Source organism: Sceloporus occidentalis, unplaced genomic scaffold (genome assembly GCF_023333645.1).
Source record: "Sceloporus occidentalis isolate IW3139 unplaced genomic scaffold, rSceOcc1.0.p SCAF_32, whole genome shotgun sequence".
Classification (NCBI taxonomy): Eukaryota; Metazoa; Chordata; class Lepidosauria; order Squamata; family Phrynosomatidae; genus Sceloporus; species Sceloporus occidentalis.
Window position 1 is genome coordinate 5,704,436 of NW_028317012.1, and position 16,163 is coordinate 5,720,598.

Below are 16,163 nucleotides of genomic sequence, written 5' to 3' on the forward strand. Positions count from 1 at the left end.
GATTTGTAGTGACCCACATAAAGGTGGTTTGTTTACTGCAGTATGTTAAGTATATTAAGACTGCATTCTTTGGACTTTCGGAATTGAAACAAAGATTGCATTTTATTTTGATAGAACCCCACAATCTTGTGCCCTTTTTCTAGATTAGTACATCTTACTTCAATGTTCAGTAGCCTTATTCTATTACCACCACCTCTTTTCCACTTGTGTAGCCTCCAGATGCTTGTCAGTAGCCGTTTCCCACATGCTGTTTAGTACCTCCTTCCCACCTACTTTCCTCCATTCATATATTTGCCAACTTTACAGGGTCCCAAGCTGAAGAATGAGATGGAAAAAGTAAGCCAGGGTAGGAGGGTAGAGAGGCTGAAAAAGGAGAAAAATACGAGGAGCTTAACTATTAGCGTCAGTTTACAGAGGGGTAGGTATTATGAGGAGAAAAACAGTAGTAGTGACGTTTTGACGGTAAATGTGGGAAACATGTATTTAACTGTGTTGAGAGAAAAAATACACAGTCATGGTAAAAAGAGAAAAGGTTGAGGAGGTGGAGAAAGAATTAAGGGTAGAGAGAAAAAATAATAGATTACCTATATGAAAGAACAACAGTAGTTGTATCACGAAAAAATGACTTTTTTTCAATGTATTGACATCTGCTGTGTGCAAATTTGGCACTATTTACTGGGATCACCTGTACTGCCATAATTTCAGCATTAGATTCTCTTTTTAAACACAAATGTAGTTACTAGTGATTAAACATTTTTTCAGACCTTTTCTCACTCACAATCAGAATGTAATTAATGTATTAAAGATTATGTTCCACATACTCTGCTTTTGTAACTTGATGCAGCATTAGAAACATAATTCCTGCTACTATGGATTGACCAAACCTTTTCCAGAAATACGTACAATTTTGCCTCATTAATTGTCATGTGACATGAGTATACAGTCATTTGCCCATTACCACAGAAACTGTATGGGTTGTTTTCGCAAGATAAAATACAGCTTGTATATATCTAATAATAAGGCTAATTCTAGTGTTTATTTTATTAGCATGTGAGTGCAAGTAATGTTTTGTCCAAGTGAAACAGCACTCTTTAATTAATGCTAATATTTTTTCTATATACCGTATATATTATTTATATATATATAAATTTAAAACTAAAGCTCACTCTTACTTATTCTTGTCTTTACTCTCAAAACTGACTGATTTGTTTCTAAGCAGGTTTGTAGAGTTTGTCTTTTAGTAAAGAAATTGTGTGCTTGCCAATTGTGTACACAGACAATAATATTTCAGAAATATTAAGCCATTGCCTGGTTTTGCGTTGGTAGCAGTTTCAAAATTGTGGTCACACATTTGTTGTGCAGAAGATAAATATACAAAGTTTAAAATATGCATTAGTTCAAGTATGGTGTAGGTAAATAACTACCCTATTCCAAAATATAATGTTATGTTATGTGACTATTTAAGACAATTGGAGACATCAGAGAAAAGATCTTAAAAAAATGTTTTTATGTTATGAAATGAAAGTGTATTTTGAAAACAAAAAGTAGGACTGTTTATATTTAGGAAGTTAAAATTGAAACCAAATGTGTAAGTTTTAGATTATTATTATTTTCTAAATTGAATGAAAGTTATTAGGCAACCATATAACATGTAGAAGTGTAGTAACAGTAATAAATAATACGGTTATTTTGGCATTTTTGTGGGTAATTAAATTAAATTAGAAAAATGGAAGTATTAATGTCTCCCTGATTTTTCGGGGGTATTTCTCTGTATGCTTCCACTCCTCTATAATTTCACTTTTACTTGTTTTTCTTTGCTTTGGTTTGGAAAACCCCTAAAATTTTATGATTCATGGTCATTCTTGTTTTGCAGCTTGTTTTAGGGACAGCAGAGCTTATAGAGGAACACTCATTAAGTTTTGCTGGGCCTGGAAAAAGATCAGTCAAAATGATTTATGAAAAATATTAGTATCCTAAAATATATGTGCTGTTTGAATAGAATAAATTATCTTTTCAAATATAAAGTGACCGTGAAACAGTAAAAATAAATAAAATAGACATGTTTTTTTTTACCCAGAGGTTTCACAGTTTCTTTTGTAATTTTTTTTTTGTCTTCATGCTAAAATCACATGTGGCCAATTGTTTGATGTAAGTTGTCTAAATATTCTGAATCAATTTTATTTGATGAGAACAGGAAGGCTGGAATAAAATTGGATGGGAATAGTGAGCAGGATCTTAGTTTGGGGGATGGGTGCTTGAGAATAGATGTACAAGCTGTAGTGGGGCACAAAGACAAGTAAAACAAAATGAGTTTCAAACATACATTATTTTGAGAAAAACATGATGCACAGAGGAGAAATAAGAATAGGCATACTATGGGTATTTAGAATACTGAACAAGCATGAATCAGAATAGATAATGACAATGTTTAACAAGAAAGTGAGGTAGCTTATATATATATATATATATATATAATGGCTTTGAGGTTTGCACAAAAGAACTGGCACTCTTTATCTTGATAAAGGACGCAAAAAGGGTAGCCAAAATGTTGACTGCCACTTTTTCGTATGTTTCAAAAAAAGGAATGCTTTATTTTTTCAAAAGACCGGAGAGTGCCAGTTCTACGCAAACCGTTTTTTCCATTTTTCTATATCCATGGTACATGTTACTAGTCCAGGGTACCATAGCAAGATAGCAATTAGGTATTGGCAAATAAATATGAGGCCAAGTATGAAAGAAAAAAGTGTATGAAAAACATGAAAATGCATGTGTGTGAGTTCTTAATCCACGTTAGATATTATACCTAAGCCGAAAGAGGCAGGGCAATTATCAGAAAGTGTGTCCAAAAAAAGAAAGGGCAAAAGCTCATGTATTTGAGGCATTACCATATATTAAATATCACACATTGGCAGACAAAGACATAATTAATGGTGCCAATATTGTTTGGCATAAAAAGGAACATGGGAATGATAAAGGTAGGCTTAAAGCATTCCAGCAAGCAAGTCTGGGGTCAGGGAGAGAATAAAGACATTTGTAATTTCAAATGTTATAGAGTATTAAATAGGCTAGTGGTTACCCCTTATATTTTAGTAGCAAATTACATTTTAACAGAGCTATTTGATAGCCTTATTTTATTTCTTGTGTTATAGTATTTTTGGGTTTAGCATATGATGGCTTTACTCAGTTGGTGAAGGAGTGAGGGAGTTAGTAAATAGAGCTGTGTTAATCATATGTTGATCTTCTGAGGTTTTTACTCACATACTTTCTCTTTTGTTTTTTGTTTTTCTATGTCTCTCTTTTATTTACAGGAGGGGAGTTAATATTACCCATAATCACCGAAGATTCTTTAGATACCCCTCCCATTGCCACCCGTTCCCCATTTGTACCACCTCCTCCTACCTACCAGCCTGTCCTCACTCTGGTGGACACCACCAAAGATTCCTTGAGTAGTCAATCAAACTCAAGACCACCTTGCCCTTCAGAGCAGGAGGATAGTGATTGTGAGGAGGCAATAGAGGTCTCTGGTTATGCTTCAGGGGAGGTGTTTGAATCAAGCTTTCCCCCTACAGATGATGAGGACTTCTACACCAGTTTCCCATTGGTTACAGATAGAACCTTGCTTTCCAGATCAGATGGGGCAGCTAGAAAATCTGAATTTCGCCCAAATAAAGTAGCAGGTGGTTTAACCTCCTCTCCTTATGACCTTCTCACCTCTACAACATCCCCAGACCTTGTAAGAAACATCCCTGCTGGTAAAATGAACAACAGGGAGCCCCTGAAGCCTAACATAGATCTGTACCCTCATATCCCTACATCTTTCCAGCTGGACAAGCTGAATAAACAGAGGTTCCCATCTATAACATCTTCCCCCAATTTCCATAATTTTCCCACAGCAAATCCTACAGGCAAAGGGTCCCCAGGAGCAGTTGAAGTTATCAGGGAGTCCAGCAGCACTACAGGAATGGTGGTTGGAATAGTGGCAGCAGCTGCCCTCTGTATCCTCATTCTCCTCTATGCGATGTACAAGTACAGGAACCGTGATGAGGGGTCTTACCAGGTGGACCAAAGTCGGAACTACATCAGCAACTCAGCCCAGAGCAATGGTGCTGTAGTAAAAGAAAAGACAACACCTGCCCCTAAAACAGTGGGTAAGAGTAAGAAAAATAAAGACAAAGAGTATTATGTGTGAAGACACAAAATAGACCCTCCCAAATGTGGAGACAGTTTTTGGCAAAATTCCACCTGGCCATTTAATGGAGATACAAGACTGACCCCATGCTGTGACCAATCATTCACTAACCGACAGTGACCAAGCCCCAAGGTCAACAGTTGGCTGTCACCTTATTAAGCCAATTCAGCGATTAAACAACTTCCAGCTGTAACACCCAAATAGTACCCTTTGGTCAGCCATTTGAATGTTGAAAAACTAGCCAATTTACAGTACGTACAGGTAAAGAACTAAGGAACCATACATGAATGTATCCTCTGGGCATCAAATCATCAGCCAGTGGATGAACACCGACCAGTCTTCAGCAAATTGACCATGATCAGATCATCCGACGTTACAAGAGATGTCTCCATTTTTTAACATCGCTGTGGCCAATATCTCCCACCAACACCCTTCTCTTTCACCTCACAGAGGAAACATGTTTCTTGGCCCTCACTTCTCTTCCTACTGTGGTGAGGGGATAACCCCAAGAACTCCATCTCTAGAAACTTTTTAAAAAGATTATAGTAATAAAACATATTGGTTCTTGCAAAAGGGTGATAGTAGGTAAGGGGTGAGGCGTGTATATCTCCATCTACTGACAGACCTGCTGAAAGTAAGAGTGATAATTACTGATGATCAACCAACTATAATCCAAATAAGTGGAGCCATTGAGGGGAGAGGATACTGATGTGTTGGGAGAATTGTGTTTAGAGACGAGAGACTCACTAAACAATTTTGGAAAGAGGGCTAACTGGACTGGCCTTTGTTATGCTCTCCCCTCCCTTATCCTAATTTCACCTAATTTCCTCTGTGCCCCCTTAAAGATCAAGGTAATTTCTATTCTGGTTTGTGTGGTGTTGTCTTGGTTTTTTGTTTGTTTTTTTTTTAACGCTGAGCCGTGCGTTTGACTTCCTTGTGGACTGAATTTACTGCCCCACAACCTCTTGAGAAAAGCATCTTATCACCATAGGCTATCTCTCTTCATTCAGAACAAAAGGACAAAATGAAAAAGGGGGACTGGGGCATTGAAGCAAAGAGAGTATCAGAATATCAATAAAGCAGATGTTATGGCCTTGTAAAAGAGTGTTGAAGTTGTTAATACAAATAATTGAATTTCTTATACTTTATAATTCATCTTTGCATTGAAATAATTTAACATACAATGAATTTACAATCAATAAGTATTTTAAACCTATACGTTTATAATAAAGTTACATGACCCTAGATTTTTTGTCATTAGATGACATGGAGGTATTGGAAACAGCTTAAAATGGCAAAAAATCAAGGTGTTTTCTATTTGCCTTAACTACTCAGGGGTCCAATTTAGCAGCACATGCAGTGAAGTAGCCAACTTCCCCATTGAAATAAACATATCTGGTTTCTTGTTATGTAAGATGGACTACACTGGTGCTTTGGGTAAATTGGTTAGAATGTGTATGTAACATTATCAAAATACAAAATTCGAAAACATCATTAACATCAGTTTCCCATGAATGAAGATCTACTTGGAATTTAAAAGATAAAGAAACATCCCCTTCAACTGGAACAGATAATGTTATCTAAAAGGGTTTAGACAAAACAGACTTAACCAAGAGAAAGAAAGTTTTGGTAACAACTAGAACTTTATTTTTGTTAGGAATTGCTACAGCTTAGAAGTAGATACCGCTTGGATTATCCCAAACTTAAATTTAAATGTTGTATTTGCAAAAACTTCCAAACTAAATATATATACAGCATGGGTATCCATGCTCCTAGTTATAATCAATACCAGTGAACATTGCTGCAAAATATTTAATGGAATTTATTGTGCCACCAATGTTTAAATATTTGAGGCCACCATTCACAGGGTTATTACCTGTGGAAGCATTGTTTCAGACAAACACATAGGGAGCTGCAGGCAGAATGGTTGTGAAGTTATTGCAAAATACTCTTATTAAAATGTTGAGATTAGGACAATCCCACAGTTATCTACAATTATTTTTGTCTTTCATTTTCTTTTTTTTTTGTTCATTTTCTTGGTCTTAGATATAATTGTAGTAGCAATTCCAAGTAAAAATATTTGTTAATTAAACTTTATTTCTTTTGGCAGGTTAATAATTTTTTGTTGTGTATTGATTATATAGGCATAACATTTTTTAGTTTTAAAAAAACCTTATTCATTTCAAAAATTACTATAACCACTTCTTATAAATTGTATTGTGATTGTAAAGTTCAATTCGACAATCATATGTGAATTATTAATGTTAGTTACTTTTCTCCTCATTAGTCTGGCATTTAAGTTTTTGTTTTTTTCTTACCTGAATAAGTCCGATCAATTCAAAGATAAAAGTAATTATTTTGCCAATCAGAATAACATGCATTCCTTTTTGTATAATAACACCCTTAGTGTGAATGGATGAATCGTTCCTACTAATTGGCTAACAAGAACATAAATATGTTCTGCTTGGTTTGTTTATACTCCAAAGAAATGTGTTATTATGAGTCAAAGTAATCATAGACTAATTGAGATGAGTTACATAAGCATTCAAGACATTTAATAAGATGTCACATTACAGGGTATATAATTTTGCTTTTGTATAATGTTTGCCACTTTGCAGGTAAGGGAAGGTGTCAGCTAAAAGGTTTTTGGTATAGTATGCCTCACACGTATATATGGTGACACAGAATACTAGAAGAGAATCATGTGGTATAAATATAACCATTGCCAATACACACATATACGATTACTTGTTCTTGAAAAGGAGTATCCAGAAAAAAGATGGGTTATCTCAAGGTAAGAAGAGATGAAAGAATTGTTTTAAAAACAATGAAAAGTGTGTAATTCACTAACTACAGAAATGGTGCTGCCAAATACCATAAATACATTCAAAACATTTATTGATTACTTATATACACACACACACACACACACACCCCTAAAATCTTTGGTGGCCCTGCAGAGATCAGTCTTGAACTATGTACCTAACACAAAGCAAAGATAATTTGGACTGTGTTAAACACACGTTGATGGATAGGGGGTCCTCTTTAAGATCTGATCTACAAACATGGATCATTATGTTATTTTTTGAATTATTAGTGTTTCATTAAAGCGTGTCAGTTATAGGATTATTACATACATATATTTAAGGTTTTTTTAAACACCTTACGCTTAACTTTGATAAAACTGGTAACAATATGTTTTACTATTTGAAATGTGCAGAGGAAAAATTAAACATTTTTAATTTGTCTATTAGACATTTCCCAATTCAGTCATCAAAGCACATAACTGCACATTAGACATAATGTGATACTGTACAGCCCAGGAAGATGATTTGTTTGGATACTACCAATTTTTTCACATTTTTTGTCTTGGAAGCAGTACTATTTTTCCCTTAATGGACAATGTAGACCCACCACACAACCATCTCCCAAGTAGCCAAGTTTTGACATGTTTGATCATTTGAAATTGGAACCCTACAAATGCATGCATTTTTTGTCATAATTTACTTCTAAAAACAGACATTACAAAATACTAGTGTTGAGTTTTTATTTTACTCCAGCGGCAGTGTAAAGCTTTTATCAAAACACTAAATATAAATAGTGTTAGTTCTTCTCTGACACGTTAATGTGTTAGCTTCCATTTTTATTCCAGATTATTATGGAACATGAGGCTTTAAAATGAAAGGTTCTACTCGTGCTAGTTAGAAGTTGGAAGTTATTTCCGAGTAATGGGTAAAAATAGAATGCAAAAAGTGATATTCCCCAATTCAGTTCAACTGTGGTTGCGTTTACATTCAGCAAACTATATGTTGAATAAAGTTTTTACAAATAGTGTTGTGTTTGTTGAATATTACAGTAATTAATGCAAAATTGTTAGTTTTCATCCAAACAAAGCGTTCTTATGTATTCACTTTCTGACATATTTATGCATATATTTATTTTAACTGTTTTTATTTGCAGCTTAAAGCTTAAATAGGTTAATGACGTAAATCATATAGCATAGTTCACAACAGGGAGTTTGGCTCACATAATTCTCAGAATGTATTCCATAGGTGACTTACTACATCTCCATGACAATGAGACTTCTTATGAAGACTAGAAGTCCCATCAAACAGCTGTAAGATTGGTTTGTCTAAATATTTACAGTAATGCAAAAAGTTCTGTAAAGTCTAAATCCAAACTTCTCCAAGATAGTATGAGGTAAAATGGATTGGGATCTTGTTCAGAACAAATCAGGTCATCCATAAAATAAATTTATAGCTCTACTACCTAAACTGAAAAGATGTATTAAAAAAATATTCTAATAAGAAGATATACCGTTGGTAAAGTTACATTTTTTTTTTACAACTGGCTTACAGGTAGGTACTGGATATCACTAATCACTATGCATTCACATTGCATCACATTGCATAACAGGTACTTGATAACAGGTACGTGTATGTACATCACATTTTGCACATTGTTTACTGATCTGCTATACATGCCCCCCAACTGTCCTGTTGTCCCACGCATCCCTACCTCTGTTCTGCTTTGGGAGGTATGCTATATTTTTTGTAGTCCAATGTATATTGTGTAATTACCCCTGCTATGTATGTCTATGTATGAATATTGGGTTGTTTTTGTTCAGGTTTTGGTAGAGGCCTGTGGAGTAGCAAATGTTTTGATTCCATTATGTCTAATCTGCTTAATTTATTTGGGCCTTTTAACACTTTTGGTTTCTGGGATTTTAATACAAATAATGTGAGAAAAATGAATGATTTAAAGTTATTTGGATCGTAAAAAGTGTGACTAACGTATGTATGAGGGTGCATGTGTGTACAAGAGCTCGAACACGAGATAAAATATATGGATCTGGTGCCCAAATGTTTCTAAGCCTGCTTTTGATTTCCAGTCCTGCCCTGCTTTTACATTTCTCCCTTTGGGCCCCTTTTCACGACGCACATTTGAATGGGAAAAGTCAATGCCAGCTCCTGGACTCACATTCACTTACAGAAGCAGCATTTGAGGGCTTAGAAAGAGATCCAGACTAGATTTTGCATTGCAGGACCACGATCATCAGCTGCGCTACACTAATAGACATATGCAGCAGTATTCTAAGGGACTCAATTTTCCCAAAACATAGACCATTTTGGTTAACTAAACCCTCAGAATTAGGAGGGATTAATACATCTGTATTACCAAATGCATCCAAATTAGAGTTACATGGTGGTATTTCTTTAATTAATTTCATCAATTCACTTTGTATCTGTAATTTTAATTTTGCTGCTTTATTTTTAAGTTTCTTTCTTTGTAGTTCCTGTTCCAAACTGACCTCTGGTCTGTCTTTGTTTATCTTTCCTTGTAATTACACAAGCTTGTTTCAAGTCCTTCTGCAACTTTGAAATTAGCAAATTCTTAATTTCCAAACAATCAGACAAATCAGAAATCTCTTCTGTTAATAACTCACGTTAAGAACATTCCTTTTCTATCGCACACACATTGTGCATCTCATTTTTAACTATGTCATTACTGTGAATTACTTACTCTGAGTAAAATTATTAGTCAGATCATCACCACCAGCAAGTAATGTATTAAAAATCTTTATCATTTTCATTACATTTCTCAACTTGTGTTTCTCTTTATTCAGAGAAAATATCCTTTTGTCTTATTATTTACATCTTCACACTAACACCATAAATCATGCCACAAACTTGAGTCACTAGCAGTATAAGGAACAAACTTATATTCAAGTTTACTTGCAGAGGAAAAGGTATCAATAAAATCCATACTAACTGTAGATCAGCTGCTTGACCTCAATCTGCTATCAGTTCAGCACAGGGTTCTGGAATGCTCTTTCCTTCTCACCATGTGGTTTGGTAGTGTCTCTTGTGGTAACTGCTAGGTTCTTTCGTCAGAGAATTTGATCTCTTCAAATAACTGCACAATACCCCCCTTTGTTGGAAGAGGAAAATTCAAAAAGAAACATGAAGTAGAGGCTCGCCGTAAAAAAAAATTGAAGACCGGCTGGCTCATCAATTTGTTAGATATTCTTTGTCTTGAATATCTAAACTTTTCCAGTGACCAAACAGCAATCAAGACCACATCTTCTATCAAGACCACAAAACAGTATACATACAGCACTGATTGTTGAACAGATGGTGGTCACGGGTACTGGAGGCTCAGTATTCTTGGTGAGATGAAGGTAAAAGAGACCTTGCCCTTGGAGCCATGAGTATGTATATCCTTTTATATTCAGTTTGGGGTATAAGTTCTTTATTATATATAGGCGACATATAAACTTAAGAAATCCTATTGGCGCAGTCATAGGATACACTAGCATTCCACAGAAGGCCCTAAGCTACATCACATAATTGATAACATATGTTCCTAGCACTCAAGCCTAAGGTGTGTCGAACAGAATAAAAGTATAACCATGCTTTCTTACAGGCTGCCATCAGTGTGATATCACCAAAAAGAAAACATCTGGTACATTAGTGTCATTCTATATGTTGAAGGTGATGCGGATGCTCTGTCCAGCTGTATTGGACAGCTTGTCCTTCAACGAACCACAAGAATGGCACAGGGAGATCACTATGTTTCTGCAGAAGGTGGTAGTGGGGAGTGGGCAGTCATTTGACTGCTTCTTCAACATGCCCCTTGAATGGAAAGCCCTCTGACCTAGCCACTGCTGGTGGGTTTCTGTTGGTACCAGGGCTACCAGCTTTTTCAAATACATCCCCTTCCCCAGATCTCCTTCTCCCCCAAAATATCCCTTATTGTCTTTCAATTCCTCTCTTATTTTATCCTTCACTCTTTTTGTATTATCACGTCTACTTTTACAATGCCTCATTTACATGTACTGCCCATATTTGAACACAATAGTTTACACTTGTGGTGTGATTAGGTAAAACAATAAAAAAATTGTTTAGTACTTACGTACATTTTGGCTAAGAATGCTTATTGCTGTACATTTAGTCGAGAGCACTGAATTGCTCCCAATAATTGCATACACATACACAGGCCCGGACTGGGACAAAAAATAGGCCCGGGCATTTAAGCCTGAGCAGCCCATATTTATTTATTTATTGTTAAAGCCCACCCTTCATGTACCATCTTTGCATTTAATCATTCAGACAAATCATTAACACATTCATTAATGCAGTCTCACAAATCATTCAAGCAATTCATCCACACATGAATTCATTAATTGTCATACGCATTCACACAATTCATCCACACATTTATTCATTCATTCTCATACGCATTCACACTACCCCCTCTCATCATCTTATCTGCCCCTTCTCACTATGTTCCCCCTTTTCACTATGTAACCCCCTTCCCCACTTCTCAATATGTACCGCCTCTATCTATCCCCTCTCCCCCTTTCTCACTACCTAACCCCCCTCTGCCCCTTCTCACTGCAGCCCCTTCCCTCACCCTATTTACCTTGTTGCCAGAGCAAGCAGCAACTGCGACCGCGCCTGTGGCAGGGCAGGATTGACTTAGGGGCTGATGGAGCTGCAGCTCCAGGCTCCTACCTTAAAATAGGCCCAGTCAGGACCGGACTGACTGGGCCTATATGGCCGCATTAAGGCAGAGCCCCTTAAGCCCGCCGCAACTGCAACCGGGTCCGCCACTCTAAGGCAGAGCCGGCCTTAGGTGTTCTGGCGCCTCTGGTGCCCCCCCATCCCAAAAAAAGAAAGGAATAAAAACTTGTAACAAAACTCCCCTTTCTCACTATCTATCCCCCTGTATCACTATCTACCACCTCTGCCTCTTCTCACTGTTATCATTATATACTGAGGCAGACATTGACGGTGGTACAGCATAATACTTATCACTATATACTGAGACAGAAATTGACGGTGGTACAGCATAACACCTACCACTATATACTGAGGCAGACAATGACGGTGGTACAGCATAACACCTATCACTATATACTGAGGCACACATTGACAGTGGTACAGCGTAATCCCTATCACTATACATTGAGCCAGACATTGACAATAGTGCAGCATAACCCCAATCACTATATTCTACGCCAAACATTGTTGTGGTGTAGGCCTACCACTTCATTGTCTGGCTTAGTAGTAGGGATGCACCGAAACGAATTCTGGACTGAAACCGAAAATGCAGCATTTACCTGTCCGAAACCGAATATGACCTCCCCACACCATAAAAAAAAAACCTTTTATTTAAAGTAAGTAACACACCAAAATAGGACAAAACAATTAAAAAACAATATTATATGTATATATATATGATTAACAGCAATCACATTCCTATCATGCCCAGGCATACCCAGATTCCAGGATGTACTCGCAGACTTGGCATGATAGGAGTATGATTGCCCTATCTACCCCTTCTCACTCCCTTCTGCCCCATCTACCCCTTCTCACTCCCTTCTCCCCTATCTACCCCCTTTCCCCCTATCTACCCCCTTTCCCCCATCTCACGCCCTTCTCCCTATCTACCCCCTCCTAACTATCTACCCTCTCCCTCTTTGAAGTTCACTTACCTTTCAGGAGTCCTGCGGTGAGGGTGCAAGGCCTCTGCCTCCCAGCTCTGCCACTGTATGGAACAGTATAGAGTGATGGGAGTTATGATGTACTTTTAGAGCATAATTAGATCATGAAAAAGACATTGGAAATGGTACAGCATAACACCCATCACTCTCACACACTTACCAATCCACACATATATACCAATCCACACATATATACCAATCCACACCTATACCAATCCACACCTATATACCAATCCACACCTATATACCAGTCCACACGTATATACCAATCCACACACATATACCAATCCACACACATATACCAATCCACACGTATATACCAATCCACACGTATATACCAATCCACACGTATATACCAATCCACACGTATATACCAATCCACACGTATATACCAATCCACACGTATATACCAATCCACACGTATATACCAATCCACACGTATATACCAATCCACACATACACCAATCCACACATACACCAATCCACACTTATATACCAATCCACACATATATACCAATCCACACATGTATACTAATCCACTCTCACTGAATATTTTCCTACCTTTCCTCTTTTCTCCTTACAGCTCCTTTTCCTCCTCTTCGTTCTTCTTCTTCAGTTCTTCTGTCTTCTCTGTCTTCTTCCGGGTCAGAGGGCACGGACAGCGGTGGGCGCAGCTCCATCAGCCCCTAAGTCAATGCGGCCCTGCCGTGGCCCGGCCCACCGGGCAAACGCCCGGTGTGCCCGATGGCCAGTCCGGGCCTGCACATACACACATTCATTTAATCAGCAGCATTGCATTTTATGTGCTGTACAGAACACATTTTAGCCATGTTAAGATTTCTGAAATCCTGCTTTAGTTATATTTTAAGACTAAGGGTTAGGAAGCCTAGCATTACACTGTAATTACAACATCCTATTTCATCTCAGCTTCTGATGTTAAAAGTATGTTCCTAAAAGATACTTCAAAATGTTGGTACAAAGACAAAAGATTGTATTATGTTAAGGAAATAAACCTTAGCAGAGCTGTCATTTTATTCCTTCCTCTGTATATTTAATTATATAAAATCAACACCCATTTCCATAAAATGTTTTCACTTTCTATAAAAGAAAAACAAGGGGGCAGCAGAAGCTTTATTAACCACTAATCTACATCCATCCCATAAAGGGCATAGTAGAAGCATTATTAAGCACTAATCTACATCCACCAAACAAGCATAGGCGTATGCAAATAAGGTGCTTAATGATGCTTCTACTATGCCCTTAATTTTAAGTGGAATGATTTTCCATCACCTTTACCCCATCATAACTTTTGTTATAAAAAAAATACAACCAAGCAGTAACCTGACTATAAAATGTTGCCAAAATTATGAATGGGCAAATGTTCACCTTTATTTATTAATTGTATCTGTCATCCTTTGGTCAGTGCAGTATACTCTTGGTTTTATATACAAATTCTTATGTACTATACATACCAATAGATTAATTTAGCGTGTGTAATGATAATCATACAATTTTATAACAGTCCTTAAGTTAATCTTAGTTGCTGCTAAAGGTTCTTGCTTGCAGTAGATGAAGCACATTTAGCTACAGTGGAGCTCTCTTTAAGATTTTATTTTGGAACTTTTGAAGCTTGAAAAAAGTTCTCTGGTTTCAAGGACTGCATCGTCTGCAAGTAATTTCAATCTTCTTTTTTGATGTCTCTGATAAAAATACACAAATATAAAGAGATACATTATTATTATTCTGATGTCCAATAAGATAATGTTCAATCTGCAAATTCTTTACAGCCAATTTGCACTAGCAAATTGCATTAACACCAAAAAAAATCAGTGTGTTGCGTCTCAGTTGCAAACCTAAGTGGGAATTAAGATCTTACTTACAACATTCACCTCAGATACCCTGGGGTTGCCTTAGGACTTAGGGGTCCTGCCAGACCGTGGGTACATATCTTCTCCTGTCTGTCTCTGAAGACAGCTAAGGTAAAAGAGTTAACTTTTGGTACCCTTCTGTCTGGCTTGTTTGTTGTTGAATGAGTAGGTGTGAAACCAGATGCTTTTATGTCATTAATTGTTATTTGTGAAGCAGTCCTATAACTTCCTAGCTTTTGCTTGGTACAGCATAGTAGGAGCAAATATTCACTCTTCCTAAGGGAACTATTCAGAAGTGGACATGAAGTTACAGTGGAGGTGAGCTGCAGCAGCAGCTACATCTCTGTCAACATTTGAAAAAAAAATTCCAAGGTTACCTCGCCACACAGCTATCAAATACTTACTTGAAAATGTACCATGTCAACTTCCCCAAAGCTGTGCCCACGCTGTTCAACCCCCCATTATTTAGTTCCATGGTTCCACATAGCTAATATGGTACAGATTATATAACAAAATTCACAAGCTGACTTGCCATTGTACTGTAAGGACTTCCCCCTGCACCCAGTGACTTGCTATTGCACACCCACAGGGCTTGCCATTCACACCTACAGGACACAGGCCATTGTCATGAACCCTTTAGGCACTTGTCCATGCTCAACAAGCTAATGTGCTATCAAGGCCAAAAAATACACTTTTTTTAAATACCTTATTAGGTAAAGGTAGATTTTCCTGCTTTACACACACATTACTCTCTTATTTCGTGCTCTCAGGGGAAGCAAGCACAATGAAGCATACTCATGATGTCACAAGCAAATTATAGTGCTGCAGATAAGTGTTTAAACTTTGCTTGCCATAGGTGTCTGTCTGTCAATCTATTAGAGTCAGTAATCTGGTCCAAGTAATGAGGCTGCTTTAAGATCAATGCTCGCTTATACTCGCCTCATGCTGTAACAAGGACTTACTGGGTTTAATGGCTTTACTGTATACTGTAATTGCTCGATTTATAAGATGAGGTTCTTTTGGTGTCAGTGCGCATACATCGTCGCCACCACCTAGCCTATCATGTGCCATGCGTATATGTACAAACACTTCATGTTCTGTCATTTCATCCACACCTCTTTGAATAAAATGAAATTGTCTATTTAAAGACCTGGAGTGCTGACCATCTTTTTGAAAGTGTTTTATATATATATATATATATATATATATATATACCAGTCGATCCGCCATAATATCATGACCACTGACAGGTGCAGTGAATACCACTGATACTCTTGTTATCATGGGACCTGTCAGTGGGTTGGATGTATTAGGCAGCAAGTGGACAGTTCATCCTCATGTTTGTGTTCGAAGCAAGAGAAATGGGCAAGAATAAGGATCTGTGTGACTTTGATAAGGGCCGAATTGTGACGGCTCGATGACTGGGTCAAAGCATCTTCAAAACTGCAGCTCTTGTGGGGTGTTCCTGGTCTCCAGTGCTTAGTAGCTATCAAAAGTGGTCCGAGAAAGGAAACACAGTGAACTGGCGATAGTGTCATGGGGGACGAAGCCTGGCCCGTGTTGTCAATCCAACAAATGAGCTACTGTAGCTCAAATT

The 16,163-nt window shown here is 37.3% G+C and overlaps 1 protein-coding gene across 2 annotated transcripts in view; it reads left to right on the forward strand.

Annotated features, from left to right (window-relative positions):
• LOC149298590 (neurexin-2-like) overlaps positions 1-4,189 on the forward strand; it is a 229,574-nt gene extending 225,385 nt beyond the window's left edge. Inside the window, exon 21 of one of the 2 annotated variants that reach the window (XM_089487401.1) lies at positions 3,309-4,189. In XM_089487401.1, the coding sequence (XP_089343527.1) occupies positions 3,309-4,189 (881 nt within the window). The remainder of the gene's footprint in view (positions 1-3,308) is intronic. The other variant, XM_089487402.1, reaches the window with a different exon arrangement.
• Positions 4,190-16,163: the final 11,974 nt, after the last annotated feature.